We start from the raw sequence: 26,169 nt of genomic DNA on the forward strand, positions 1-26,169 counted from the left end.
GGTTGCACTATAAATATGAATACAACCCATGAGAAACGATGCTTTCTGTTAAATATAAAGTATTTGCAGAGTGTTGGTAAGCCTGGATTTGTTTGTGTGTGTGTGTGTGTGTGGGGGGGGGGGGGTCATGTATGTGCAAGAGAAATATAAAATGGACTTTATATGTTGAGACCTTAAAACTGTATGTTGTGCTTCCTGTACTCCAACATAAAACATTTATCATAAACCTTTGAATAGAGCTTCTTTTACATTTACAAGTTATACATTTACCAAATTGGTTTACTTCGTATGCTTCCATCAGCTTTGATATTTCAGCAATGCAAAGGGAGACAACGAGAAGAAAAAGGAAGTTAAGTCATCTTCAACGAAAAAAGAAAGAAAGAAAAAAAAAAGAAACAAGACACAAGTCCTCAAAACATTTGTCATAACCAACAATGAACGGAATTTTTCATTTTCTTGTTTTCTCTTTTTTACAATACATTTTTTTTTTTAAAAACCCCGCTGGTTAAGGTTATGGTCTCAGGTAGATCATCCACAGTCAATCTTCACAGTTTGTGTAAAAGCAGAGAAACATTCTCGCTAGAGTAATAAAATATCATGACTATTATTATGGTCATTATTATCTTTTTATTCTCATATTGTTCCATATAAATGGTGGAGGACAGGGCCGAGGCGTCTCACCCTAATGAAGAGCCTGCAGTCCCAAAGTTCCTACTCTCCTCCCTGTACAACGCAATGTTTTATTCAGCAGTTGTTTTTTTTCTTCTTCTTTTTGTTAAAAAAATGCTCACCCGCAGGGAAGGAGAATTATGGGAAGAGAGAGAGAGAGAGAGAGAGGGGTATTCATTCGACGAAGAGTCTTTATCCTCAAACTGTCTTTCTGCGAAAACAGGAGAAAACTGGAAAAAAAAAAAAAAAGATCCAGAGCCTCACTTTCACTTTCGCTGCTGTGTGTGTGTGTGTGTGTGTATGTGTGTGTTATTTATTATTTTAAAAATCCAAATTGTTTCCAAATCTGTGCTCAGGGGGAGGGGGGGGGGGGGGGGGGGGGGAGGGGGGTCTGCCAGCGCTGCCCTCTCATCAAACCATGTGCAGGCATAGGCTCACTGTCGGTGCAATGCATGCGCACAGACACGCACACGGGCGAGACGACTGTCCCGTCAGGAGCAGCATCCAGGCGCGGCGCGACTCCGCACTCCCGCCGGACGCGCGAGAGCCCTCCCATCAGCACTTGTGTGGGGCAAAAAGAAACATGTAAAAAAATAGCCCGTCAGAGGAAACATGAACAGAGATTTGTTGGATGTTGTTTAACACCCAGGCTCACGATTCAGTTTGTAATCTGAAGGCACTTTGTTTCATGGCAGAAAGTAAAGTGGCTTCTGTTCCACAGGCAGACCGCTGACTGAATATTCAAGTCAAGCCCCTCTAATCTTACCTTTCTCTGCTCGTTCCTCCACCTTCCCTCCGTTAACGCACCTTCCCCTCTGCTCCCCCTCCACCTGTCCCACTTCACCTCCCCAGCTCAGACCCCAGTTCTGCTCTCTGCTCCAGACTGTCTTCACCTCTGCTCATTCTTATTGTTCTGCCACCAGACCGCCAGTCGGCCACTTGGACTCGTGAGCACAGTGTTAAAAGATACATAGGCAGCTACAGGGAGACAAAGCAGACAGAACTAATAAAAGTTGCCGGAGTCCTTGTTGTTGTTGTTGGTTTTTTTTTTGTGTTTGTTTTTTTTTCTTTTTCTAGTTACAGCACCAAGCAGATAAAGAAATGCCAGGGAGTGACGTGAGGCCGGGCCGGAGTGAAAAACAAATGTGGATGATTGGCATCTGATGCGAGAAAATGAAGATAAAGATACACAGAGAAAGGTCTGATTCCATGTATTCATAAGCGGGGGAAATGTTACTTCATATTGAAAAAGTCAGCAGTGTCTGTATTCCGCCGCCTTCCACGGATATTTCCGTAACTTGATAAAATTGTACTTGTGCTTTACAAACTATCCTCCCTCGGCGCTTGTGAACTCTTCCGCCAAAGTCCAGGCTCGTTGGTCGCCGACCTGCCTTTGTGCTCGCAAAGACGTCCCGAGTCCTGCGCCGAGGAGTGTTTCATGTAAAAGAGGTCTCTTTAAAAAAATTAGCGCATCTTTCTTTATAACTTGTTGTTTTTTTTTTTTTTTTTTTTTTTTTTTCTTTTTTTTTTAAACTCTCTTCCGTTAACTTCGGCCCCTCTGTGGTCCGTCGGTGGAGGGAGGGGACCCTGCTGCTTTCAGGATGCATGAATCTTTGGTGATTGGATGCCGAGGGTGGAGCTCACAGACGGTGGGTCTGAATATTCGCCTCTGAGAAGAAAAAAGGGTCACCTCTGACCTTCCAGGAGGGCCACCACCAAGGTGACACATAGCAGCCATATATGGGAAGATGTGGACAGAGCCCTGGCACTGAGATCTACATGGGAAATAGAAGATAAACCATGGTTAAAAAAACCCCAAAAAACAACACTAATTAATTTAATATGACACAAATTCAGAATATCTAAGATGAGTCATCATCTGATTCACAATAAAAAACAAAAACACACCAACTTTTATAATATGCCAAGCTCAGCAACCAATTATGATCATGATTTTCCCTGAGTGCTTCTCTGCTCCTCAATATGCTTTTAACTAATAAGTAAAAAACCGTTACCGTTGTTAGGCTCTGCAACAAAAAGCCGAGGAGTTGCTCAGCGGCCACATCGACTCAGTAGATTTGGTTTGTGTCCAGACATACGAGACAAAGTGATCATCTAACCTGAGTCTCTGCGAGGAAAGCAAATATTGTGTCCCCCCGAAAACATCAAACTCTTCCCTCCATCTTAAACTTCCCCTCTCTGAACTCTTCCTCTCAAGTAACATCATCAGTCAGAAGTCACCTCTGATCAGCCCTCATGAGGTATTTCTCAATTTTCCCTCTTACATCACATAAAGTCATGTAAGATTCATCATGTGAGATTGAATTGCATAATTCATGGCACTACTCTGTCCTCAGCCTGGGTGACCACTCCTTTAACTGTGAATGAATTAATGTTGTCGCTTTGAATCATAAGAGAGCCGAATGAAAAATAACTTCTATCATAATAATTTTGGAATAATGACACAAATACATCTTGCAGACTTTGATGGCCGCCTTTCATTTTCCTTTACAGACGCCTGGTTATTTTCTGTCAAATGACATGAAAAATGGAAACACATTGGCCCGATCCATCTATGGTATGTTAAAGAGATGTCTCAGCTTGAGAAGCTTTCAGAAATAATGTTCCTCCGAGCATAAATAACAGGAATTAAATAAAAAGGAACAGTGTTTGTCGGCCGACCAATATCACCTTGTCAATTGCAGGCTATTTTTCTGTGGCCCGTTTTCTATTTTTTACCTCCCGTTTGTTCCTGCGGTGCAATTACAGTGCTCCACTCAGCCAACATGGCTATCATTCATGTGATTACAACCCTGCTGCTATGGCAACCGTGTTTTCCCCATGAGATGGTAGTTCAATGCTGCCAACTGTCTCAGATTAAATCCCTTCCCGTAAATCTCAACCTTGTCCGGGGAGGAAGACAGTAAAGCCCAAGCTTAGCTCAGAGGGATGGGAGGTGTTGGAGTAGGTGGATGTGTGGTGCTACTCACTGGGCGGTAAGTCTCGACACTCTCCTTCCTCCAGCGTGACATCGTCTATGGCGATGTCTCCCTCAATGCCGGGTCCACGCACGCCTTCTAGCACCACCTATAGTGGGGAAAAACCCCCAAAAAACAAACAATTCAAAATGCTCTAATTGGTTCTAAAATCAAAGCCAATGTGCTCAATATTGTGAAAGTTCCCACTGCGACACCTCACACCACTCCTGAACATTCCTCTGCACAATTTCCATGACGGAGTAAAGCGACACTGTCTGCCACAATGCAGAGCAACATCCACATAACATGAGACGAGTCCTGAAGGCCTTCATGACTTCTTTTCCAGTATGTTTGCCTCTTGTCTTTCATGTCCTGTCATGTTGCTTCAAGTTGTAGTCATGGTTCGTGTTTATATTTCTTAGATTCCCTGCCATGTCCATGTCATTCTCTTGTTGTATGTATTCGTGTTTCATGCCGTGGTTGATGTCTTTTTGTTCCATCTGATGTCTGTGGCGTGTTGTCATGTGGACTGTCTCTCAACTCGTGTATCAGTTGTCCATGCATCTTTGTTGGTCTGTCTGTTTAGATCCCGTCTTCCCACTCTAACAACCTGCTTTGTGTACTCGTCTCCAGCCTGGTTCGCCATTTAACATGTTTAATCAGGATCTGCTTCATGCATTATGAATTTGAGCATTAGCGTCTGCAGTGACGTGAGCGACAGTTGCTCATCTGTTGGCTTGGACTATACAGGTCAGCCTTCGCTCTCCATGTACATCAGTGAGCCTTGGCTGTACATTAACCTGTCGCCGGATCACTGCTTTTACGTCTGTGGACCAGTCTTGAAGCATAATAATGACGGTAGACCAGGAACATCCCGTTTCAGTTTGACGGCGTCAGAAAATGTGCACCTACACACATTCATTTCAATCTCATTTGCTCCTTTAACAATATAAAACCAACATTAGTCACTTAATATGTCATATGAATGGTCATAATGTTATGGTGCATTATAAGTATCTGTAATAAGTGGGACTGCATAATTATGGAAATCTGCTGCGAGATTTAAAAAAAAGTCACTTCACAGTGTAATTTAGTTAAATTGCTCATATAAGATAGTACAGCAGGTGGCAAGAGTTTGCTTCAACGTTAATGTCACAAAATTTGTAACTAAGAATGTTCATGGCATTGGAACAGCGAGACGTTCGAGAGGAAATAAGCACAGCCGAAACTATAATTACTTTCCACAACCCAAACCATAAAAATGATGGAGAACGCCGCAGTTCTATATCTGCTGGCTGCAATGTTTAAGCTTCCTGATGGCAAAGTGTGAATGATATTGCTTTCTCAATACCAAACAATGTCCAAGGATACCGTCCACCTCTCGGCTTAATATCAATGAAGTGCTCTATCCAGATGCGCCCCCCCCCCATATGAGCAAATACCACACACACACACTGAGAGGGATGGAAATAGAGGTGTAACAGTGGGTGGGCTGCTGCATTGTGGATTGATTACGTATTTTATTCTCACCTGGAAGGACGCTGTTGGATGGATGCTTACTTTGACCTGCTTCCAACGGTCACCTTGATTACCACTCAGTGACCACACGGGACCCTCCGAGGTGGTTTGGCCCTTTTGCTTTAGGAAGGCGTTAAGTGTTCCTGTGGGGAAGAAACAAATCTGTAAAAAAAAAATACAAAAACCTCCTATCGAGCCTGATAATTCTCAACCCCAGGGTTGTCGACTACAACTGAGACGCAAATGTTTAATAAAGGCTTGGGGCTTAGTGCATGAGCCTCTATAGCTCAGAATAATGGCTTAATAATGATAATATACTGTAATTTTATAGGCAAACTATTTCTGTGGACAATTTTATAGCAATTATCTTGAACTCAGTCATTGTGTCTTGCATTTCTCATCCTTCCTCCGCGTTGCACCCCTAACGACAATATGCTTCTATTTAATTTAAGTAGGTCATCGGTACTCAAGGTAACCATCGTAACCACCTTTCTGCATTCAGCAGTGCATTAAATCAGCGTGAGGACACCGTTTTCTTCTCAGTGGAAATGTAGGACCTTTACACAATGACGAAAACGGCAACTGCACAATCATAGTTGTCAAGACTATATTCTCATCATGCATTTCAAATGCATAAAACATTTAGTCAAGTCAGACAACACAAACAAAGGACTTTCTTCAATGAAAATGGCTTGGAAATGTGGCAGAATATAGAATCCACCTTTGGTAGATTGGACAGAATCCACTTCGGACAGGAAATTTATGTTTAAAAGTCCTGTAGGTCATGTTACTTGTCATGACAAATAACTGAGCCGAACATTCCTCGAGATGCCGTGCGATTAAATTGTGATGAGCTACAGATATGTGCTCGGGGGGAGGGGGCGGGGGTGTTCTGGCTCTTTTGCTTTGACAGCCCCCTTATAGCACTTTGGTTTTAATAATAGAGTTGGGTCATTGGTGGCCATAGGGTGTGGTCTTATTGAGAACAATCCATAATGTATAAACAATCTATAAACCCTCACCAAAGAAATGGTTCTAAAGTGCAATGAACTTCCAAAAGCATTCAAAATGTGACATGTGACAATTATTTGTGAGTTTCCAAATAAATCTTCAATAGAGTTTTCTGTTGTCTTTTGTTTTTGTCCAGACCAACAGGAACTGTATTATTTAGTAGGAATGGAGAATAGTCGCTGGTAGCCAGAAAAGAAATGACTCCTTATTAAAAGAGGCACATTCCAGCCTCCTTGAACTTTGTAACGTGATGTCGCACAACATAATAAAAACAAACCCAATCCATGGCCTTGAGTATCACTAAAGGTTCTTCTGAAAAAAGAAATCAGTAAAGGAATAATAATAATACTTGTCACAATCGTCTGACAAGCTCCAGTTGCAAAATTCATAACCTATTTGTTGAAGACCTTTTTTTTCAGTTGTTTGGCTGATCATGCAACTTGTATCATGATTTATTTATCAATATACTCCAGCACATACCATTTGGAAGCATTAGATGTGATTGTATGACAAATTAGAAAGCTCAATTACCACCATAGTTGACAGACATTGGCAACTAAAATGCTGACAAAACTGCAAAAGTATAAACAAAAAGTAGTAACCAAAGCAGCAGAAAGCTTTCGGAGTGTCTGGGAAACTTCACAGATGGGATTTCGAACAGCAGCTGTTGGCCAGGATGTATCAAAGGTGCAGCTACATCTGGAAAAATAAATGTCTCTTATATAAGACTGAAACTCGTATATATGTTTCCTCTTCATGGCTCATTTAATGACAGATGTGCTTTATATTCAGGTGTACAGTTATATACAGTTAGTATATAGATATATATAGGATATATAATTCAAAATGCATTCAATAATGTAAGAAAAATTGTGTTTGTGAGATTGTATCAAGGAATCATGGAAATGAATCTTGTGAATATATATGGATTATGTCCCTTTTAAATTGTACCTTTGGTTCAAAAAGACTTACTGATAGCCAACCAGCATTAGAAACATTTTTTGTCTTTGGATCCAAAAAGCCATTGACACACACGTTTTATAAAGTGAAAAAAATTAAGTTGTCCAGAAAAAGTTGCAATGTGGTTTACTATGTGTCTTGCCACTCTCCTGACTTTAAGCGGTGGTAACGTCATAGTTCGAGGGATTCCCAGAGGCTGCAGTAACCGAATACAGAGATCTTTTTCATGAATTAGGAAGAATCTCACCAAAGATAAAGTTGTCTTTTGCTAAAATAACTCTACTCCCTCAGATAAGTTACCACAAAGGAGGACAGCACTGAGAATGCCACTTCTCTTGCAAGTGATAATGCATTTTAATAGCCAACTTCTTCGCAAAAGTACACTTTCCTCTGCATGTGAATCAGAGCCAAGCAGAGGCAAAGGTTAAAAACTGGGTCGTAGGGGTTCTGTAAGTAATGGTAAATTATTCTCCAGCTCGTGATGATCCAAATGAATTATTACTAATGGGCTATATGTGATAAGAATTCTTTTTTTTTTTTGGGGGGGGGGGGGGGGGGGGGGCGAATGTAAATACTTTCCTGTTTAAGACAGTCAATTTATGGTTAGTTGGAAATCTTTTCACCCAGCTGGATTCCCACCGAGGCCACACATGAAGAATCACTGAATGTGTAGATGGAGAGGTCAACTCTGCATTGGAAAATGCGATTTGACATGTGCACTTCAGCTGAATTCAAATATCCCCTTTACGATAACAGAAAAATGGGCTCTTATTGAGACAGAACAGACTATATACAAGGCCTGAATTGAAGACTCCCCTCGGTGAGATCTCTTGTCTGGCCCTGGGCTTTGATATAAAACTGCCAGATGATGACATTGAGTGCAACCACTTCACCCTCCTCACCAAACATACTCAATATATTCGTTAAAAAAAATTTTTATTTTATTTTTTTTATTATTTGTCCTGCAGTAAGAATATGTGAACTAGTGAGAGAGGAGTAGTATAATCCTGCAGCGGAACAGGAGGAGCAGCATCCGAGGACCCAAATCAAGTTAGTATTGGCAGCACAGCAAAGCTCAGTGGGACCACTGCTCTGAAGTTAAGTGAATTTCACATGTATGGAAAGTGGCGTCTCGGCGTTCCCACGACTGTTGGGCAAAACAGCAGTGACTGGGAGCGCGGGCCTGTGTTTGATACATCTCCACCTCAGCAAGGGGCCTCATTATTGCTCACCCCCCCCCTTTAAAAAAATTAATTAAAAAAAGCACCTCTGTGAAGAAATGAGGAAGGCTTTACTGTAGGTCCCTGTTCATATTCACTCATCAGTGCAGTGTATACCCGCCACCCCCACGGCAGCACGATCTCCAGTGAGATATGAGCTCTTGAACAGAACATGACCTGCGGTTTCATCCCCCGTTGAAGTGTTTAGGATGTAGGAGGATTCTTGCTGAGCTGGCTGGCTTACATTTTCTTTGAACTCAATGCGATGTAGGTGGTTGTGTCAGTGTCATCACATCCTGAGCAAAGGCATACGCTGTATATTCTTTGGAGTACCTTCTTTTTTTGGGGGGGGGGGGGACCTTTGGCAGACACTTGTGAAATTTAAAGCGATCTGAGAGGAGAAAGATGTGAGTCTTGTGAAAAGTGAGAAACTGCTCCAGGAAAATTTTCAATTATGTAGTGAGTGCGAGGGCGAGGGGGATCGGGGAGCAGTACCACCCTCCTTTCTAATGAAAAGATGGCTCTATTGCTTCTCGGAAGGTCGGGCTTAAAACAGACTTTCTTGGTGTGCTTTGCAGGAGACTTAATCCCATAAACAAATGCGACACAGGCTCCAAAGGCAAACTTTGATGTGTGCTTCAGTAATTAAGTGTGACCTTGTCCCAGGTATCCCCCCGCTAGCTAACTACGGGGGAGTTTCTTTGAGCCTGTGCCACTGTTCTCATCAGTGTGTAGGCGAGACTCCTTATCGACTGATTCTGGCCGTCAGCGCTGCCGTGCCACAGCTTGACTGTGACTCACCTCAACAGCACAGTCCAGAAAAGCATCGAATTCCCAGACTTTCAAGAGGTAGCTGGGCCACGTCTGATGGCTCCCCGAGCCACAAAAGCCTTCGACTATTTACAACGCCACAACTCTTTGAGATAAGACGAAATGTACAATATGTACTCTCGCACGCTGTTTCTATAATTGAGTCAATGTACTCATTTCTCTGGGTAGAAAATAGAAAATATAACAAACCAACATTCCCGAGCTCAGCAGAGAATTTCTCTCACGGCCAGAGAGGCAGAATAGTAAATGGAGCGTAGCCATGGAGGATCTGAGCTGGGTTTCAAGTCCTTGACATTTAGCCCATTCATCATAACACGCCACAGTCTGGGCACGGGTTTCACCACAGACGGGGAGGGCAGGGAAGAGAGGGTCTGGCTGGCGATCAATTTGAGCAAATTGGAAATGTCACGGCCTACTCAACCTCGGCAGGGAGCCGGAGGAGCTCTCATCTCCCCGCTGAGTCGCCCTCCAACACCTCTATCCTTACATTCTCTCCACCTCCCGCTCCTCCACCTCTCCAGATGTTTGGTCAGACTCCCCATTAACTGTCATTACTTATGGATACTTGCTGTCAACTCAGTGTGAGGCGCAACAGGTGAGATCTTTCAACATGTGACCATCAGATTTTGATATAGTTTCTGTAGTTTTTGATGTAGCCATATAACTTTTTACATCTTACATTTTTAATCAGAGACAAAAAAGCCACATTTCTGTGATGTAAGTTGTAACAAACGCACCTTCTGCCAAACGTCTTTTTCATTTTTCAAACAAATCAATTCACAAACAGAAATGTCAAACACCTAAATGCACCGTTTACGTTACACAAGTGAAGGGTAACTATCATAATTGTAAAGGCAATAAAAATTTGGCACTACAGCCGAAGCATTTCTAATAGCAAATTCCATGCACATGTAATCAACATGCATGTACATTACACATAATTTGTAGTTATACCCGGTTAAAAGCTGCTCAAAATGTCCCTCATGCTAGTATAGAAACCAATCATTTATTGTTTTTTGGAAAATTGTGAACAGCATTATGAGGGAACAGAGTCATGTGTGGCTTGAATAACTTTATCCTTTCGGCAGTTGGTATGTTATCATACAGTATTTGCAATCTTTATTTATACACAAGTTGAAAATATGTAAAACAAATTGTTGTATAAATCCCTTCTCGGCATTCAGCCCATCTGACTCATAGTCAACCTTAACTAGACAACCTCTGATTTGACGAACGCTGATTTGAGCACCTCCTGGTGATCATCCTCATCAAATATCTGAAGCACTTCAACTGGCTCAACTGTGAGTTTCTCAAGAGCTCTGATGAGCTCCATGAGATTGTTAAACTTTTCATTTTATATTAAGTCCACCTATTGCCGACTGAAAATTGTGAACAGTCATAAAATAACAATAGTTCAAATGTGTGTGTGCGCAAACGCGGCATATGTTTTACGCTTTACTTCTACCAGGGTCTTATTTAATACACCTAAATACTATAGTTTACTGAAAGGAAGTTACCAAGAAAATATTCAAGGGACCAGTTTACTTTCAACTGAGATAAAATGGTCCACTACTCAGTAAAACATTCCGCGGGACTATTTATATGATGAATGTCCGTAATAGTCATTAACCAAACTGTAAGGGAAATAAAGACGTTTGCGTGTGACATAAAATTCACAGAAGCTTACCGACATTATGAAGGTGTGCGTTCAAATTGGAAGAGGAAGAAGATAAAGGGAGAGAGCTGAGTGGTCTGGAGCAGCAGGTCGAGCAGAAGCTGAGAGGAGTGGAGCAGGTGGGGGGCGGAGAAGACGATGATGCCACCGCCGTCTCACCAGAATACTCAAGTAAATGCGGCCAACTGCTCACTGTACAAGCCTTATTAAAACCAAGACGAGTTCTGCTGCCACACAGATTGTTCAACGTTCCAGTTTTAGGAGCAAGCAAACTGCAGCTTCCAGACACTTTTTGTGTATGCGTTTCTCTGTCTTTTATTTTATCATTATTGTATGTTTTCTATTTGCGGTCACTATAAGTTCACTTTAAATTTACATGAGATAAAACATTGGGGTTAAAAATGGGCAGAAATTATTTGAATGAAAATTTTCTACAGTTTTTGGTTGATCAAACGGGAAACTTTCTTTTGTTGTCTTATAGTCTGAGCGTCATTAATTGATAAAAAAAAAAAAATGATGCAGTGTTTTACATGGTTAAACAGGAATTAAAATATTTCCACACTGCAATTTGTGACTCTAAAAGCATCATTAAGCCTGTACAGTCTCATGCTTTTTTATTTAGGTTGCAAATATAAAACTTGGTGGTCTATAAAAGGAGGCATCCATGTATGCAATGAAAGACCTTCACGGAACATAAAAATAGATCATTTTTATGAAATCTATTATCTATTATCTAAAAAAATACTTCTACAAACTCAAGCTCATTGATGTTGGACTTTCTACTTCCCAGTATAACAGTGGACAACTTATTTCTCACTTTAGAGAACTTATGATAGTTGCAGTGGTCTGGAGGACATTTAAACTGAATGCAAAAAAACCTACAGGTGAGTTGTAAATTCCATAAGAGAGATTGTGACAACAAATAATGTAATAATATAATAGCCACTAACGTAATACCTGCCAATAATGTAAGAACTATCCATTTCAAATGTAACAACGACAATAATGTATTGACTTTCTCTTTAGAGATAATACTTCCTCAATACTAGGACAATAGAAACATTTTGCTACTAATCGAATAACCTATTGCATTAAAGGGGAGCAATTCAAAAAGTCTTTAGAAATAGGTGCATCCAACAATTTATTATCAATGCATTTACTGAAAGGGTTTTTCTACATGTTTTGTGCACTTACAATAGTTTTCGTCATTGTGAACATATTCATTCATTGATGATACATATTCTGCAGCTCTATTTCTCTATTCCGATTGTGGAAAATGTGCTACTTTATTAGACAGTTATTACATTATTGGTGACTCCAGGTATCAACAAATGTATTTAACTTGCTTAACTCAAGGTACCTTGTAATGGTAATTTTATCACTGTGCTACCTGGATATAATTTAGTTGGAGATGTCAATAAACTTGATTTCACAATGTCACCCTCAACCCAATCATTGGTGACAACTGCTGCGTTGTACTTCAGTGCACAGGAGGAACAATTTGCCAAGAAACAAGTCGCTGCTCTTGTGTATGAACAGGGACAAAGCTTGGTATCGACAGACAGAGGATGTGGACACGTTGAAGTGCTTTACCTTTTTTAAAATCTGCAAATTACTGATTTGGGGCAGCCCTGGAGTCACTTATGTTCTGTTGCATTTCTGTTAATTGTGAGCAGCTGCAGCTCAAAGCAGCAGTGTCACACACTTTCAGGCTGTTTGTGCACAACCATGTCTGTGAATCCCTCCCACTGTACAACATAACACCATTGCATGTTGTAAGACCACCCTAACACCAGCAGGGCCTGTTGTTGTGGATGATTGCGAGAAAAATAAACCTCGAGATAACATTTTTTTTTTTTCTTATTTTGAATGTGACCACAATGCTTTGATTGCACAGCAACATCTCGTCATGCCTGAATAGCATCCACCCACTACCACACCAAGACGGCCCCCGCAGCCCCGCTCACAGTGCCCTTTTTCTCGCCTTGTGAACTTGCACGGCAGCTAATGACAGGCGGGGTGAAGCCGAGAGAGAAAAAAATTCACCGCTCGTACGCTCAACAATGTATAAGCAACTGTTTTTGTGCCATGGGCTCAGTCGTGCTCACCACTCCCAAATGCAAACACAACAAACAGCATGCACTCAAAGCAGGAGTGCTTGTGGTCGGCTGATTGGGTCCCTGGTGAGGAGAGTCAGATGTGAGTCACAGAGTGCTCCTTCACTCGCTCTGCCATCTTCAAATGGGCCATCCAAGGTTGTTATCTACATTCAGAGATGAATGGAAGGGCTAATGCCCAGGATCTGTGTACACACCTTTGAAAGGGGTTTGTTGCAAAAACGAGATATCTTTTCGCTGGAAACATCTGACAACTGCACTTACAAACATTTTTTTTTTTAGCTCGAAAGCGCAAAACTCCACCTTGCAACCACAGCGGGGACAAACTGTGGAAATCACTAAAATTCTGCTGCTGCCACTGTGATTCCAAAGAACAAATTAAAATAAGAGGAAGAAAACGAAGAGTCAAAGACCTCACTGTGAAACATGTAGGTGGTGGACATCGTGTGCAAGAACTGCATCTCATATTTATGTTTCCAAAGCTCATATGATGTCTCACGCACGCTTGATATCGTGTAAAGGAAATCCTATTTGCAAGGTAATTGCACAGAAATATATGCAACACATTCGTTTAAAGCATTTTGAGCCGCATTTGAAGTTGGTTTTGCCAGTTAGGCAACTGAAAATATAGCAGATAACTGGCCTCATCTTTTCCTTCATCCATTTCACATGAACATTGGCCAGTTCAATCAGTTCTTTCAAGTGTTTACGATGTGAAGGAGCTCATGGGAGATGAGTCTTACCTATGTGTTTTCCATACATATGGTAGAAGAAGCCGAAACAGTATGCAGGAGGGTTGGTGATGCCGTAGGGGTTTTTAGGTGCTACGTTGAAAAATGGACTTATGAGCCGTGCCTGGTCGCCTTCTTTGCGGGGTCTCGACGTCTCAATGTACATATAGAAACCTTGAAACAGACATAGAAACACACATTTAGACATGGTAAGACATTATGTGCCACATCTGCTCATAGCAAAACATATACATAGTATATTAATAGATACAACCCAAAGAATATGCAACAGCAATCGTTTCAAATTTCTGGATATATAAATATCCATCCATCCATCTATCCATCCATCCATGTGTGAGGGCAGGATACGACCTGGACAGGTCACCAGTCCATCACAGAGCAAACACAGAGAGGCAGACAAGTGCACACACTCACAATGAGTAGTTCAGGATCACCAATTAACCTCGTCTGCATGTTTTTGTAGTGTGGTAGGAAAACGGAGAAGCTGGAGGAAACCCACGGACAAGGATAATATACCACCTCAACAAAGAAAAATTCAGAAATGTATTTCAACCCATGACCTACTCGTCGTGAGGTCAGAGCGGTGATTCACTGCATTAAATCAAAATTAAAAAGTGGGGATTTTGCTCAATGCAGTATTTAAAAGCAGTAGTATAAGACACACATATTACCTGAAACCGTTACCTCCTTGGGCTATTCAGCCCTGAACTTATGCTACACTTGTACTCATTTGATGACAAATATATTCAACAGATGACTGGTTTATTGTACAAATTTTTATAGCTTGTGTATTTGAGGCAATATATTAAACAACAACAAAAAAACTGGATGGATAAATGGACTGAGGAAAGACAAGATGCTGGATTTACAAGACTGGACAGTTAGCCTGCTAAGCATTGCCATACAAACGCTACAACAATTTGACTTTATGTCATGATTCCTTTTTCATTGTTATTAGCATTTTTTTCTCTCCATCTGTCCTCTGTTTATCTTCATCCAACTTTGGGGAAAGGAGCCCACGCCAATCACAAGCGACAAAAGGGTGAAGGTCGGATACATTCTGTACAGTCTGTCACAGAGGACAAACACAGAAACAATTAATATTCATACAATATAGCTTTAAATTCTGCTCACAATATATATTCACTTAACATACTCTGCGTCAGGATTAAGGATAAAGTCACTGTGCCTGATAGAGAAGCTTCACAAACAAGTGATGCACCCTGTGAATAATATTATACCTTTATTACAGTGAGTATTTGTCACAGTGAACGCCAGCAGCGTGATGGAAAGGAAATCTTCCATATCAGAAATAGAGACGAAAGCTTTCTCTGAAGTTCCTCTTTCACTAATCGCAATAACCCGCGGCGAATCCAGATAATGGCAATAAGGTTACATTGTGTGCCCCGTGGGCCCGGCCGTCGTGGACAGCAGCGGCGATGCCAGTGAATCAGCGAGTCCTCTGATTGTGTCTGAGCCAAATAATCTGGAGCCAATCTCTGCACAGTGACGGTAGCTGGTGAGCAGCCCCGCGCCCCTTCCAGCCAAATTCAAATGGAATATCTCCCCCAGTCGAATCTCATATCAGATAATTATACTCAAAGAGGAATGGGGCTGGTAATGAAATGCTGGACATTTTGAAACCATTAGATGATTAAAGCCAATGTATTATTTACTGCTTCAGCTGCTGCTGCTGCTGGTGCCACAGCATTATAATAGGCACTTATATTCCACAACAGATAACTCCCATCACAGGATTCATATAAAAACCTGTAATGGATTGCTATATTTCCATTTTTAAAAAAAATTCTACCATTCAATTCAATTTGGAACAAGTGCACAAGCAACCAACATACATCAATGCCATTTATCTGGAGATATTATATTACAAGTTGGGTTTATGTACCAACGAAACAGTAACAGAGGCTCATTTATATCATTATCTTGAAAACCAGTGATCAAGGGTGCTCGATTGTGCAGCATCAAGAAATTGGTGACACAATGAGCACAGCTGAAATCATCTATTATGCAACACTTGAATTTCCTCAACTTCCTTTAGCATTTCCAAATGTGCGGCACTTTCAGTCATGTTTGCAAATAAGGGCGCAACATAGCGAAGATGCTAATTTTATATAATGCCACATCACTTACCAATGATGTGATAATTGCCTCCGTTATCCTGCGTACTGTGGGAATTTATGCATGGATTATAAAAGGAATAGCAGTGTGGTGTCCATCTGAATGTGTGCACTCGCTTACTTCCAATCCAATAAGCAGGTATAGTGTTTGAGGAGCTTCACTGACAGCTGGCAGAAGCAATCGCTAAGATCTATGCCAGCTGTTTATTTTTCTTCTTCCTATTGGTGGACGCTCGATGATAATTCAGCCATACGGATAAATACCAAGCTGAGAATGTAATTAAGTGACTTGCTCACTGAATGGTGAAAGTTGAGCATGTTGGTGATTTATGTCTGACTTCAGTTTCGGCAAAACCAACAGATATGAATGCATTGACCTCATGTCCTAAAAGGGAAAATATGGTGGCAAACATTTTCAACTCAGACTCATTTCATTGGGACTGGAGTGTTGCGGAGATTCTTTGTTTCTGTGTCAGTCAATCAACACAGCAAGCTACTCATCCAGGGAATCCATTAAATGACCCTACCAAGCTTTCACTAGCTCCACACATGTGCAATTTACCTTTAAAAAGTCTTATCAGATTTTGAAACAATGAATTATTGATCCCTGACAGAATATAAACAAAAGCTGGTTTCTTATTTCAAGTCTATTTGGTGAGCTGAGATGAAAACTGCTGCCGTCACATTTGATCAAAGCATTTAACAGCAGACCAAATACAGCAAAGTGAATTTTCCAACCCTGGATTGAATAATTTTTTTCCTAGTAACTCAAGTAATTGAGATATGTATAAAGTAATGGACGTTTAAAATAATTGTTTCGGTTACTCCAAGATGAAGTCGAGTTGAGTGTTAACCTTTAATATGAGAACGGGTGTTTTCACTGTGACACCTGGTTTGTAGTCGTGAAACTACAAAAAAACAACATAAGCCTGAAAACTTTGTTGAAATTGGAGGCCCAGGGTTTTTCGGGCAAGGATTCAGGTTTCCGGAGTGACCCACCTTGCTTTGAGCCAGCGCGATCGCCGCTGGGTCCGGTGTTGGGTGTGTACTTAGTGTCTCGTGTGGCGGCGCTGTGCCGCGTCCAGTCGAAATCGTCGTTTTTGTCCTGGGTGAACATGCAGATGGGCTCTTCTTCAAAGCTGCAGTGGAATTCTCCTGATGACCGAGCAGATGAGAAGTGGCCTCACACATTCACATCTTCACAAAAGGAGTGAGAAGCAATGCGTTCTGCCTGGAAGCTACAATACTACTGTATGCAAGCCGTGTGACACCTCCTGTATATTTATGAGATTCCCCACAGTGTATGTATCTCATGGGGATAGACAACAGCCTAAGTCCTAATTACACCATGCAATCTGCTGAACAGAATTTCTAAATTAAGACGTGACCCCTTGCTGACTGCTGTGTGAGCGTCGCTGAATGTGTACAACAATATGTAGTTTGGCTCATTTCAGGCTGTTGATGTAAGCTAAATACTGCACTTGAGTGTGTCTGGGCCTGAGACTGTCAAAAATATGATGAATGTCATTCAGCGAATGACACTGAACTTTATGTAGAAGCATTATTTTGAAGGCCAAATTGGTTTCCTATGTGTTTTTTTTTTTTTTCCCCAACAAGGCAGAAAACCGCAATTGAAATTCTGCTTTTCACAAGACTGGAAGTAAAAATTACGAGATTGTCCTTGGGTGTTTGTAACCTCTTGCAAGTAGGACTTTTTGTAATCAGTTTTGAAACTTGACGCCCGTTTGCTCCTTTTGCCATTCACTATCCCCCCTGTCTCCCCTGTTACTCTCCGCCACTCTGACAGCAATTTTTAAAATCGTGGATCGTGCAGAGAGACAAACAAAGACAGAGTCGTTCCAACATAGGGTCATGATGGGTGATATGTATGAAAATGTCGAGCAGTGCAGAGAGATCACATGCAGGGAACTAATGCACTCACTTTAATGAAGGGGAAGCACCGGGATCAACAGTGTCAAAACCTCCATTTACTCCATGTAACAAACAAAGCAAAACACCTAACAAGGGGACACAGTAATACTAAGCAGTGTCTTTAAAGAGATAGTAAAAAAGAGCATTTAGATTCAGGATGTAGGCATGTGCTCTTATAAATATTCATTGATTTATTAAAACGTAGCTGGGAGCAGTTTGGAGTGGTGACCTTGAGAGGAGCGGTATCCGCAGCTTTTACTCAGGTAATGGAGGTAACGTGGACGGTGGTGGAGTGTGGGTGAATGCACCATGGGATGGAAGAGGGCAGTGATGCTGTGAGGCAGAGAGAAAGAGAAAGAGAGGGAGAAAGTGATAGAGAGTGGGAGCAGGAGGAGGAAGAGGTGGTGGAGTCGGAGAAGAGGAGGAAAGGGGCCAGGATGGCAGGCACTCTTGACTCCTCTGCTTACAGGCATGCAGATTTAAATGGAGGTCTGGCTCCAAGCATTAGACATCAACGCCCCCATCCACTGTTAGCTAAACTAAATGTTTTCGCCTTCTGCGCCCGGGAGAGATACGAGGATTTGGAGAATAGGCAGCGAGGAAGGAGGGAGGAAGAAGAGGCAGGTAAGATAGTTTCCTTCGGGGATTTGGATAATGATGTTGGTGATTAGGATGTTTGTTATTATGTTGGCAATGTTTGTGCGAACACCCACCGAAAATATATCTCCACATATAAATAAATAAACCGGCATACACAACAGAGCAGTGCAGCAAAGCAAACAATGATTAAATGCGGATTCTCAAGGCGTGAATAATGTGAATTTGTTAAGTTTCAACAATGAAATGTCTCATAAATGGAACTAAACATTGACGACTATAAACGCATACAGAACGGATGCATGCATTATGCCGACAATGCACAGAGGGTGCAAATTCACTCATGCACGCACAAACACACACACACACATACAGCGTGTCAAACGTGCAACGTCCTCCAGGGATTAAAAGTTCCCACCATGTCAAACAGTCTGCAACACGTTCACTCAGAAAGTTTTGCTCGTCAAAGTTAATTTAGTTTCACTTATTGAAAGATGCACCAGCGCAGTATGACATGTTGAGATCTCTCTGAACTGTACAGCCACTTTGAATCCCTCCGCAGGTTTTTATGGGCTATTACGAAATAAAAGAAGGAAAAAAAAAAAAACAAGACCTTGCTCTCTTTCACGACCATTAAGTGAGGTGCACGTTACTTACTCAGGTGAGGGTTGATGGGTGCTGTGAAAGAGAAAGGCCAGAGACAGTTGTTAGTACAAAATACCTCGGATGTCTGTCATTGCATGCAAGGGGAAACATGCACGGTAGCACTCTCACCACTTTCGGTACATACACATGGTAGCCGAGGCTGTTAACCTTTTGTCCCGTTGTCATCGTCCATATTCTATGGGAGCTAATAAATGTCTACATGCATTAGACCTTGCTCGCAACCACGTGGTTATAGGATCCTCCTGCATTTACTTTGACAAAAGATGAACGCTCAGCTGGACAGGTAACAATCAGCTGGCTCACAAAAAAGCATCCTGAACAAGCTGGCACACGGAGAGATGTCTGAGATCTGAATTGGAAAAGGTGACAACAGTCAGTCTCAGTCTGTTATCTAATGTAAAAGACGGAGGGATTAGAAAGACCAGCCTGACCACATTAATAAGCTTATAGCGCAACTGCTTATCATTACTGCCATTTACCGGCTGTGCTGAAGTGCTCGTCCAAGGTGACTTCCATTTAAATCGCTAAGCCTATTTCAAACTTCCATTTAGAGGCCGATAAATCAGAGAAATGAGTAATATTCACAAGTGTGTCCACTAATCACCTCCCTGCAACATACCTTTTGTGTTTTCAAACCTGTCAGGAGGAAAACTTTTCCATTGAACAGGTCACTAAAACACATGCAAGACTTGTTTTGCATTCAGCCCACCTAACCGCGGTTCAATGCCTCCCTCATTGATAATTTAAGAGGCTACTGCTGCAGCAAACACATAAAGGTCAAGGGTATCACACAGAGTTGCAACGAGCCAGTTAGTCGGCACTTCACTTTTTGCAGAGTAAATACCATTTAACCTGTCAAGAAGATTCATGGGCATTTTCATGATCGATTGCTGACCGGCTGAATAGATGCGATACATCAGCTTTACTACAAAACTATGTTGCTGTGTGATTTATGAAACCTTGCTGTTCATGGAGGGAATTGATTTTAATCCAACCAATTAAAGTGAGTAATAACAAATCATTCCCACAAAGGAAAACATGTACTGAGGAGCTGGGAAGCACTGCTGCGCTGATGGAATTGGGCTTTTTAAAAGCAGAATGTGATTTCTGTTGTTTGTTGTGCGGCAAATGTATGCTCCCTTGTTTGCTCGTGGAGAAACGACTAATAAACAAAGACGCACAAAGAGAGAAGGAATGAGCCATCGTGAGCAAACCTTGCAACCAAAATTGCATTTCCGATGTGCACCACTCTATAAAAAGGCTTAATGATTCTTTATGTTAGCCAACATAGTGAAAACACCTTCATCCCCACACGCTCACTGTTCCCCAATGAATCTGTGCCGGACTGAGCGGAGGAGTACAGATAGCAGAGGGGGAAAGAATCATCTGATTTTCGGCAGAGGAAATGCTTTTAAATGACAACCTACTGCCCCGGGCCTGTGAAACGGAGTTAACAGACGGAACTGTGTTCTTTCAGCCTCCCCTCCGATGTGGTGGGCCCCCTCCCTCATGCTCACATTTCCCTACAACGCTCAAACCTTCCTAAATTATTCCTTCTGCGCCCCCTGTTTTCCAAGACTGTGTTTATAAAACTATGTTTCCTTGTCAGTGTATTTTTTTTTTTACCTGCAGCTTTCCCAGACCGACTTAGTCCAGATGAATGTGTCTTCTGGGGCGATGTCTCTGCACCCACTGAGGAAATCAAGGCGACCAAAGAAGTAGCCCGGAGGCTGCTTTACAACGTTCACAGACTCCCTCTAAAACCTTCAGACGAACAGATAATCTAACTTCCGAGATGGATGGTGGTATTGGATATGCGAAAACAGAAAAATGAATTTAAAAACAAATAAATAAACTGAGACATATGGTTGAATCAACTGTCTCAAACAGAGCACACTTTAAAAGAAATGTTCCAGCTTTGTCTGTTTTCGGTTCCTGAAAACATAAGCGGACCTCAGCTGACCCCCACAAAATTTTGTTAAAGTATAGGTATGAAGAGCCCTCAAGCGAGCTCAAAAGGCTTTAGAAAATATCACCGATTTCTTTCTTAACGCAGCAGCACACTGCGTTCCCCTCGAGCTAAAACCGCCTCAATAATGATCAAGGATGAAATCTAATTTTGATAGTTGTCAAGATAAACACTCCCAGTGATCACAGAGCAGAGAGCGTGTGAGAGAGTGTTTTTTCTGTTTCTTTCAAACTTGAGTTAAAAAAAACCCCCACAGATGAGGTACACATCTGTCTGACACTTGGTTTCTCCTTTTTCCGTGGAAACGGACGAAACTAACAGTTGTTTGATGCATGAGTACTCCCCACATAAACTTGCTAATTTTGATTGAAACACAAAGTGAGCTCGTTGACCGCCAAAGGACACAGTTCTGTGGAGTCTGTTCTGGATACAGGCGCTGACTTCATCCTGGCAGGACTCCCTGTCCACTTATAGCCTGCAGCTGTATTACAAAGCAGCAGAGGAATCCACGGCTGCAGCCAAGTGTCCTCGCAGACAATAGCAGGCTGGGTCCTTCTTAACTGACCTCATATAATCCACACTCTCAGAGATTCCCATCCATCATTTTTAGGGGGTCTGGGTGGGTGCCACGGTGTTCTGAGAAAGCCCCGCTGACCGTTTCACAGCTCCGACCATCAGTTGGAATAACAGCAGAGTGGGTAAATGTAATTCAACAATCTTTTCCCTCATGTCTCCGTGACAGGAATACCAAGAGCGACATCACACCGTTGTGCCCTTCAACCGAACTCTTGTTCAGAGGATGTTCGGCTTTGCGTCGTCCCTGCAGTGAGGCGTACTCCTGGACCCAGTCGCAACCAACTCATGTGCAACACATTAATGTCAGCAGAAAAAACAACAACTCCCAAATGTATGAACTTTGACTTTAAAGTGATGCGGAGAGGTGAAGGTGAAAAAAAAAGTCTCCATAGGACAGAATCATTATATCATGTATCATATTGGACTAATTACATCATTATATAGAAACATAAAGAATCACATCCTATTAAATTGTATCACATTATATGTGGTACCCATTGTTTTATAGTAGATCTACTCTTGATAATTTTTTTTTGTATTATGTCATAATATATCCTAAAATGAATCACACTGTAAATCATATTGTGTCACGTTTTAATCATGCGGTCAACATGACCTCATATTACATCACTGTCACCATATTATGCTGTGTCACATCATGGTTCAGTAATTCAATTAAAGTCATGCAACAAATCAAACTATGCTGTATCCTATCGTATCTGATTGGATTGCATTGCCAGTCCATCCATCTTCTATACCTGCTTGATCCAACAGCACATGTTTCCAGCACCTTGCATATCTCACTGCACGTTACTGCAACTGAACCAGGAAAACTGTTGTGAGGTGAGAGTAACAACCAATGTACCACTGTAACATCAATTACTCTTGTGTTTGATTGAAATTTGCCATTTTGCATATTACATCATGTCATGCTATATTATGACAAGTCTCTGCATATGTCATGAAGTATCTTTGTGTTTGCTTACTCTACGTACTGCACTGTTTTTAAATCGGCTGTGATTTGAACCTGGGTTTGCCAACTCAAGATACTGTAGAGACTGAATGCACCAAATGGTGACATATCTAGTTGAAAATAATCAGACTTTGTTTAGCAAAGCAGCATGGTGTGTTATATTGTCTTGTCCGACCACAATAGCACACATTTTCTCCATAATATTCAGTGCAAAGAGTTTAAAAATGACATTTCTGCTGGATGTTCTTTGAATAATCTGTGCAAACTTCATGGAGACGAGCAGAGACATTGAGGAGCATCACGTCAGACTGACTGACTGAAACTATCACCAACTAAAGTGACCAAACTACTCTCGTGCAACCAGACAGAGCTTGTGAGATTAGTTTTGCATCCATGAAAGATATTCTGCGGATACACTCACTTAAATTTGTCAAGAGGTTCTGCATATATATATATATAAATCCACAAACACACACCTTTAAGCAAAGTAATTAACATGTTCCATCTCAATTCACTCAAGCAGAAAACAGAATTACGTTTGAGTTTGTTTTTCTCAAAGAAAAGCACGAACTCCATAGAGTCCAATGTTTTTGTTCTAATCCAAGCTAACAAGGCACTGGCTGAGCACTGATACTATTTAATGGACATATATAAAGGCAGTATTGATCTTCTGAGCTCGTCTCACCGTCTCCTTGAACATGAATATATGTGCTCCATTAAATGAAAGCCCGTTATGAAGACTGTACTCCAAATCATTTAAGATAGCAGCACTAGACACTACACTATCTTCCAAGGAAGACGGTGCCTTAACAAGCATTTTACAGTATTTTATCATATTGTTATAAAAAAACAACACAACCCTGCAGAAACAGAATATTTTAAGTCTAACACCCTGGAGGTCCCTGTACTGGGACCACGCTCAATCTGATTTTGAGATGCAACTGCTGCTACGTTTTAAAGGTTGCCAAGCGTGGCATATAGTCTGCAGAGGCTGTCTAATACTAGTCTAAGTAAAATAGATGGAGTGTTTGTCGTGCTTCATTTCTGCTACACCACACCTGGTAAAGCTGCAGTTGAACATTTTCAGAAGGAAAGATTCAGGCCACGTTTACATAAAATCTTCATCGACACTGACTCTGCATAGCCACCTGGTTCAGAGCTACTATGAGCATGCTAAACCTGAAGTGGGCAGTGCAACGAGAAGCATGAATCTGTGATAGCCAATCAGAATCCTGGAAAAAGCACAATGTCACAAATTGTGATGTAAATCTCCGCTGAACAGCGTTTTTTCATAAATCTCCACTGTGGCTGCGGTTTTCAGGAATCATCATTTATGTTTATCTTCTGTATGGAGTTCAAGGTTGTTGATTCTGGCCTTAACCTTTTTTTTTTTTTTTTTTCTTTCCTTTCTATTTTTTGCTGTAGACGAAACTATTTTTTAAAGGATTAAAAGAAATCTTGCCAGCTTGTAGCACCTCCATATTGAAAGCTTTAGGCTATTGAAAAATAAATAAACAAAAAACTAAACAGATCTTCTGAAATTAAGCGTTCCCCGCCAGCCCACCTACGTTAGCGGTATGAATGTCTAACTCTTTTGTACAAAAAAAATAAAATCTCAAGCGAAAAGACAAGGACCACTCGCCAAACAATACAACCTCAGCTATCTGAAGAAACTGATTTAAATGCATGATTTAGTTGGTTTTGCCTTGAAGAGAGGCGTCTGACTGTATGTGTCACTGTAAGCTGCATAAAAATGCAATATTAGGGGACAGCAGCAGTGTTTTACTGTGCCACTGTGAAGGTTGACAGGAGGCTTAAACATTAAATCCTGCATCTTGGAGAAAACCAGAGAGAGACGGAGGGAGGGAGGGAGGAGTGTTACGAGGAACGCCAAACAGATGCTGAGTTTGTCACTGCAGCAAAATTTAAAGGAGTGTCTTCAGAGCTTGGTGACACAACCATTTTTCATTGTACAGCTGGAGACATTATAACCGCTTTTGTGTTTTCCTCCCAAGCGTCAGAAAAGCTGCTACCATCGGCTTAATGTACATCAGAATGATCGGTCGGCCTGTTGGGCGAGAATGAGAAAACTCTCTCATCTTCAGATTTTCGGGGTCTTTGGTTTGCGTTTCACAGCAAGACTGCGACGTCAAAAGTAATACGAGTCAAACAGACTGCTTTCCTTTTATTCTGGAGGGAGCCCTGCACACTTTGGCAAAAGGGTGGCTTCAATGCGTTCGCTGTCGTGTAGTGAGCATACATACAGCCACGGACAAATAGTCACATCAAAACCGAAAGGTTTTATTTGGAAACTCAGGGCAAAAACAGGGACTATGTAGAGTCTTAACACTGGAAAATCCACGGCTATAGGTGAAATAAACACAGATTGTCCATCCGTGTTCTCTGTTGGTCGGGGGCTGCCAGTATCACAATCTCATAGACATGATAGGAAAACACATTTAAATGCAAATAAACAAAACTGTCTGAAAGGCACCCAAATATGTGCATTTTCAGCCGTTTAGCCTCTGAATACCATATTGGTCTGAACATAACAAGGGTTTTTATGGGAAACACGTCTGAAAAAGTGAGGCGGTCTCATATTTGGGGTCTAAGGATAATGAGATACCTGTTCTTCTTTGTCTTGTCTTTTAAAAGTCAATAAACATGACCTGATACAGTTTGTATTGAGAAGTAAAATAATCCACAACATCCAGATAATGGTGACCTGTGTTCATAAAAAAATGAAGCAATACAGAGATTATCTCAAGAAAAAAATGGTTCAAAAGCAGGTCGAATCTCAAAGTGGTTTACAGACATAGACAGTAGAGGGAATCGTGGAGACAGAATGAACATAACCAGAGCTGTTACTCAGCTGAAGGCACAGAAAGTCTCCATAGAGCTTAACATCTCTGATACAGAGTTTAAAGCAACGCCTGGGCTGGTGGAAAAGATTCATGCAGTGTACTGGGCTGTCTGCACTGGCTGTGAGAAGCTGCTGCCTTTATAACCGTATCATCACTCTCAAGGACTGAATCACAAGAAAATACACCCTGTTGTCCACTATTGCCGCACCTGAATGGCCCAGGGAATTAAATCCATTGTAGAGATTTGACACTGGTTGCAAAACACTGTGACATTTTTCTATAGAAAACACTATTGTAAAGAATCGATATATTTGTTTTTATGTTGTGGATATTCTTCAACACCGGAAGATTGCATGAGACCCAAATAAAGAAACAAACAAAAAACAAGTTGCATTCATTCCAGCTTACCATAAATCTCTTAACCAGTTTTTATTTTTATTTCATAATTTATATAGCATATGGCAGGGCTCCCCTGAGGGTAAAAAAGAACTTCAGAGAGGTGCAGAAGCAGTACAAATCAAGGGAAATGTATTTTCCTGCATGATTCTTTTCCTTATAAGGCGGTGAGGTCTTTAATTTTGTCTTAAAGTGTGAGGTCTTTTGTTGTTGCCGACCTCGAACCGTGTTACACCACATTAACAAACAAGAGAAATGCAGCTGAAAGTGACGTGACAATCAGCAGGACACCAACAATGCGAAACAACAGTGTGCAGTAATAGTCTG

The 26,169-nt window shown here is 41.4% G+C and overlaps 1 protein-coding gene across 2 annotated transcripts in view; it reads right to left on the reverse strand.

The window, feature by feature from the left end:
- Window positions 1–1,077: 1,077 nt before the first annotated feature.
- The window catches only part of LOC308143391 (MAM domain-containing glycosylphosphatidylinositol anchor protein 2), a 189,165-nt gene continuing 164,073 nt past the window's right edge, over window positions 1,078–26,169 (reverse strand). Inside the window, exons 13-18 of one of the 2 annotated variants that reach the window (XM_080514174.1) lie at window positions 19,056–19,076; window positions 16,869–17,024; window positions 13,723–13,884; window positions 5,178–5,308; window positions 3,660–3,756; window positions 1,078–2,444 (exon numbers count right to left, since the gene is read on the reverse strand). In XM_080514174.1, the coding sequence (XP_080370300.1) occupies window positions 2,356–2,444; window positions 3,660–3,756; window positions 5,178–5,308; window positions 13,723–13,884; window positions 16,869–17,024; window positions 19,056–19,076 (656 nt within the window). In that variant the 3' untranslated portion in view covers window positions 1,078–2,355. The remainder of the gene's footprint in view (window positions 2,445–3,659; window positions 3,757–5,177; window positions 5,309–13,722; window positions 13,885–16,868; window positions 17,025–19,055; window positions 19,077–26,169) is intronic. The other variant, XM_080514175.1, reaches the window with a different exon arrangement.

This window comes from Blennius ocellaris (genome assembly GCF_963422515.1).
Source record: "Blennius ocellaris genome assembly, chromosome: 18".
Taxonomy (NCBI): Eukaryota; Metazoa; Chordata; class Actinopteri; order Blenniiformes; family Blenniidae; genus Blennius; species Blennius ocellaris.